We start from the raw sequence: 5958 nt of genomic DNA, 5'->3' as shown, positions 1-5958 counted from the left end.
AGGGATAAGATTATATTTTCTTTCTTTTCCCCATGACTTTATGAAAAATAAATTTATATTTAAAACTTCCTTAACTACTTGTTCTTTATAAAACCAAGAACTAATTTTATATGTTAGATTAATCATTGGGAAATAGGTGACTCAAATACTAGTTATCATGTTATGTTCATATTACATGCTCTTTTAGGACATGGCTTATGTGGGTTTTATGTTCATTTCCTCTAAATGGCCAATGCAGTGCTTGCACGGTGAGTTCTGCTATGAATTTATATCAGAATTCCCAGTTGAATAGAAATATTTCTAAAGCCCCAAAATCAAATATCATACTAACTTCTAGTAGCTGTTCATTTTAATTTGAGATTTTATGTGTACTTTAGGAAATCGTCCTTACGTTTTCTTATCTGCTCGGGTACATCCTGGAGAAACTAATGCAAGTTGGGTAATGAAAGGAACATTGGAATATCTCATGAGTAATAACCCTACTGCTCAGAGCTTACGAGAATGCTATATTTTTAAAATTGTCCCCATGCTAAATCCAGATGGTGTCATCAATGGAAAGTAAGTTAAGCAACACTTATAGAAATATTATAGATTATTATGGTGGTCCTGTGTAAACTTGTTGAAATAATATCACCCATGTTAATTTGGAAAACAAATCCAGTAATTTTTCCAGAACAAATAAATTTTGTGGGGAATTCATCTAAGAGATATTTTTAAATGAAAATATATTTTGTATATTAGTAATAGTATGATAGTTTGACGAATTCTGTATTTATTCATGAGAATACGTTTACATAAAATGTATGCCTGGTTTGAATTGTTTTAGAAAAATCACAGTGTGAGGATACTAGAAAGATTTTTTAACACGTCCTCTTCCATTCCTTTTTTTAAAAATTTGTTAATAGCGTGATCTTAGTTTGTTGTAAAATTTAGAATCTTCTGAGATCTCTTTCTGAGATGGAGTATTGACTCTATCTGCCAACTTCTTTCTGATATGAGGAAGTGTGGTTTCTGACAGAAGGAACTCTTTAGACAGGAGATACTAGAAGATACCTACTTGGTAAGTGGAGGCAGCTTGTTGTCAGTGCAGTTCATTTGTTGTGGCAGTTAGACGAGGGCTCTTTAGTGCTTCTGAAAGATGGGATTTGACATGAGCATCTCCAAAGTTGAGGGTACCGTATTTTATTTATTCAATAAAGAGAGCATGAATCTTTCTCATATTTTAGGATATTCTTGAATTGAGAATAATTTATTTTTAGGTGTGTTATGGTTATGGAACTAAAATGAGATTTTATGTCTAGTTTTAAATCAGAAACATATTGACCAGTTAGAATCCCGTTTATATTTCTGTTATCACCTTCTGATTATTTGCTTAAATTTTTGCTCAGTGGCTTTAATACTTAATGCCCATGATTAAATGAAAATTTATTTGAATTTTTATAAGAATGTATACTTTTCATATACTTATCTTTCTGAGAAGGGCCCAAATAGCACTTTTAATAATAATTAATACAATCAAAATACAGAATGTTAGTATAACAAATGATTATTATATAGTCAGAATGGAAAATATGACAATTAATACATTTCTTGGCATATGGAACAAAACCCCAGAATTGAGAATTATAATTTTTTTCTATAGCTTGAAAGTTTTGACCTATAAATCTAAAAGCTTACTACAGTTAAATGCATGTAACACAAGATCTTGGACATAGCAAATGCTTAATGATTATTTGATGGCTAAAATATGCATTCTGTTGAGCCTACCATTTATACCTATTTGAACTATTTAGTGAAATAGATTCAATATATATAAGAATTTATTGGTACCAGTGTTTGTCTATCATTGTGTTTACATATGTGTAGTCACCGCTGTTCTCTAAGTGGAGAGGATCTGAATAGACAGTGGCAAAGTCCAAATCCAGATTTGCATCCTACAATTTACCATGCTAAGGGGCTGCTACAGTACCTGGCTGCAGTGAAACGTTTACCACTGGTAAGTGGCAATATCTGTACTTTGTACAGTCAAAGACATGATTTTGTTGATTAGTGACTTAGTATCTTACACATTATTTTCTGGTTATAAAAGCTAAGTGTTAATTTCAGAAGCAGTTTCTTTAAAATATCTTTTTCTGTTATCAATCACATGTATTAATTATGGTGTCAAATTAATACAATGTATTTATATTCTTATTTCATCAAGTTTAATTTTAATTCTCATGAACCCTTTTCTTTTTTGTTTATGAATATTGGTAACTCCTCATTTTGTAAGTTTTAGGTATTTAACAACACTGTTTGAGCAACACTTAGATAACAGTATTTTCCAAATTTTCAAATTAGCACAAGCTTAGTTCTGAGCTCTTTAGTCAACTCTGACGCTGGTAAGTCTCAAGTACACATATGGGCAAGGTAGTATAGGCACGGTGGGAGACTCCACTGAACTGTATGTGTACGCTTCTTTTGTTTTCAGCAGCTTTGTTTTAGAATGAGTTAATCTTCCTTTGGGAAAGATAGAAACACGTTGCAGAGGGACAAATTGACATGCAAGTCTGTCCTTCATTTTTCATTTTTAAAATGATGTTCTTAAAAATTAAATTGAAACTACACCCTTTTTTACAGTGTTTTTCATGAGAACATTTTCATGTTCTTTTAAATTGGATAAATATCTTAACAACCGTTGGGGCAGTGATTACTACATGTATAGATTTGACCTATAATTATTATTTTTTTAAATGGTGAGTAGTAGGTATAAAAGAAAGAGTGGAACTCGTGGCTTAATGCAGGACTTGCAAAAGACTTCCTAGCCATTCTAGAATTAATCATAAATTTCCAAAACTAGATATTACTACTTTTGTTGATTCTACTTGTTAAATGGTGGCTCAGTTACAATAAAAGGATCAAGGAACACAGACCTATTTATTGGCTTTATATTAACTAGATTTACTTGGCAATTTGAAGGTTTTTAATATATTATAAATATATTATCTTTTCAAGGTTTATTGTGATTATCATGGCCACTCCCGAAAGAAGAATGTGTTTATGTATGGCTGCAGCATCAAAGAGACAGTGTGGCATACCAATGATAATGCAACTTCCTGTGATGTTGTGGAAGATGCGGGGTACAGGGTAATTATTACAGACAATTCAGGGGTTTTTGAATTTCAAACATGAGTAAAACTACAGAAAATAATTTAACATTAACTACTCAGATTTAGTAAATGTTGCCATTTTGCCATTTTTGTTTCAGATTTTTCATTTTAAATGTTTCTTTTAAAATTTTTTGCTTTTCACATTTAAATTTGTGAACAATTTGGAATTTATTTTGTATGAGATATGGGGATCTAATTTTAGTTTTCCCATGTATAACCATTTGTTAAACAGCATACCCATCCTCTGCAGATTTTCTAAAGCCATCTGTTACCATGTTTCCACATGTATTGGTGTGTTTTGAGGTATGCCTAGGATTGAAATGAGATCTTACTGCTTCAAGTCCTTTGTGCATTCTATTATGTCCTAGAGCCTCTCTTACTATATTTATGCCTAAACAAACACCCCAGACTTTTCCAGAAAAAGTTTCAGTAACTTATCGCTGACCTTAGCAGAACTTCAAAGCACATTTTCTTTTTGGTGTCCTCTGTTCTTCCTCTTCTCCAAATAAAGAAAATGATTAGTGTTATATAAAACATGGAAACACTTGAGAAATACAAAGTAATAAGTGAAAGTCATCCTCTTTCAGTTAATCACTAATTAATCAGTTTTGCCATGTATTTTGTGAGACTTGCCTCTAAGCATTCANTATGAATATGTGTGTGTATGTATAAATTATTAAGTGATTAAAGCTGGTTATAAAAAGTCATATGTAATTTCAGTTTTGTTTCTATACATTGGCATTTGTTAGTAGTAATCTTAGTGATGAAATTATTTGTGTTTTAAATTTTTTCTTTGTACTTTCTGTGTCTTCCAGACATTTCACAATGAACCTATCTTGAAATCAGGGAAAGTTGTTAAAAAAAATTTGTCCTACATAATTTTTATTCTGCATGTTTTAGATTGTTGTTGAAGTTCTACAGTCACTTATAATTTCAATATTGAGAAGGTTTTGAAAACCAAAAGCTTTTTCATAACCCATTTGGCAGTAAAGCCTGGCCTAAATTGATGTGAACTTATTTAGAATATTGATTCTACTTAGAGTGACTCTTTATATGTTTTGCTGCAGAAATAATAATGTGTTTATACAGGTTACTGCTGCTGACCCAGCTGGTGATGTTGCACATTTAATGGTATACACCCTGTATCTATCCCCTTTCTCGAGTTCCCCAAATAATGATGTTTGAACTGCATCTGGTCTCCTGAGGGCCCCAGAGAAGGGATTAGGAATCCGATCCACTTTTAGTTATGTGGAGTTCTAGATGCATTTATTTCTATAGTTTTTAAATGATTGTATACTTTGCTTTTAAATTTTTATCAAGATGCATCTTCAAAAATTGGAATCAGCACACAATCCTCAGCAAATCTATTTTCGAAAAGATGTGTTATGTGAAACCCTGTCTGGAAACAGCTGCCCCTTGGTGACTATAACAGCAATGCCAGAGTCTAATTATTATGAACATATCTGTCAATTCAGTAAGTCTGTCTTCTTCACTCAAAATACCAGTCATTCTTACTTATTTTTCTTTGCTTCATATATATTTTCTAAGGGCAGTGATACTAGGAATAGGCATCAGAAGTCTCGATCCTGTTACTACCTAGCCCTGGGCCTGCTTCTGGGCCTCAGTTTCCTCATCTCCAAAGTAAGGAAGCTGCATGAGACGATCGTTAAGGTCTCTCTTGACACTAATAGTCTGTAGTTCTTATCCTTGGAAGTCGTACCCACTGTATAACATAACAAATTATTTTAAGACTTCATGTAATAATACCATCAGAAAATAAATTTAAAAATTTATTAAAAAATATATTTAAAAACTTACAGCTAATTTTATTTTTAAATACAAACACCAGAAACCCATCAAGTGTTTTGACACTGGCACCGAGTAGCTAAGCTGCTTGTTTTGTCCTGCNACTGCAAAGGCATCCATCAGCCTTTCATCTAATGGTTGTAGCACTATTGATGATCACTGCCTACCAGTAATGTGTATGGCTATCAAAGAATGGGGTTCTAAGAATGTCACTGATATATAGAATATTTTAGCTCCATTTAATTAGTAAATCCAGAAGTGAAAAGTAATGATGTTGGCTCATAGCGGTTAACTGCTTTATTAGTACCAAGTCTATTTTCATAGATTAAGTTACATTTTTTACAAACCATAGTTTTCCTTTTTATCCACCCTGAAGTTCTGTTTAATAAAATAACAAGGAAAATCAGAATTTTAATGTGGATGAAATAAACATGTTTTATGCTTTTCTGTTGCAGAAATCACTTCTCAAGAAGTTCAGTTGCTGCAGGTGGGCAAAAGGGAAAATCCTACTATACAATTACATTCACCATCAATTTTCCACATAAAGATGATGTTTGCTACTTTGCTTATCACTATCCATATACGTATTCAACTTTGCAGGTGAGAACTCATTAAGTTGTATTATGACCATTATTGTGTTATGTGCATATGTGTCAGATAATTGAAGAAAAATTGCTTTAATTAAATATGTTATTAAAACAAGATCCAGTGTGGAAGATTTTAGATAAAACAATATTTGTTGGAAACATTAAAGGATATAAAATGAGAATGTAGCCTTTATTTAGTAGAAAGAAATACTAAGGAAATTTGACATGATTTTTACTTTCTATTTTTGGGTAGAAATCTATAGTTCTCTAAGATTCCATGATTTACAGATTTTAACTAGGTGAGATATGTACTTATTTAGTGAGAAGCATTGAATCTTATAGAAAATGTAATAGTAGAAAATGTGGATGCAATTTAAGTTTTTCTGTAGGGAATTAATTTCTTCTAATGGTTTTAT

General features: G+C 31.8%; 1 protein-coding gene across 1 annotated transcript in view; it reads left to right on the top strand.

Annotated features, from left to right (window-relative positions):
• The window catches only part of AGTPBP1 (ATP/GTP binding carboxypeptidase 1), a 151127-nt gene that overhangs the window by 117728 nt on the left and 27441 nt on the right, over window positions 1-5958 (top strand). Inside the window, exons 19-21 of the mRNA XM_019625497.1 lie at window positions 358-558; window positions 1867-1996; window positions 2995-3126. Of these exons, the coding sequence (XP_019481042.1) occupies window positions 358-558; window positions 1867-1996; window positions 2995-3126 (463 nt within the window). The remainder of the gene's footprint in view (window positions 1-357; window positions 559-1866; window positions 1997-2994; window positions 3127-5958) is intronic.

This window comes from Hipposideros armiger, unplaced genomic scaffold (genome assembly GCF_001890085.2).
Source record: "Hipposideros armiger isolate ML-2016 unplaced genomic scaffold, ASM189008v1 scaffold_632, whole genome shotgun sequence".
NCBI lineage: Eukaryota > Metazoa > Chordata > Mammalia > Chiroptera > Hipposideridae > Hipposideros > Hipposideros armiger.
Note: the sequence above shows the minus strand (reverse complement) of the source record. Positions and strands in the feature narration are given on the sequence as shown.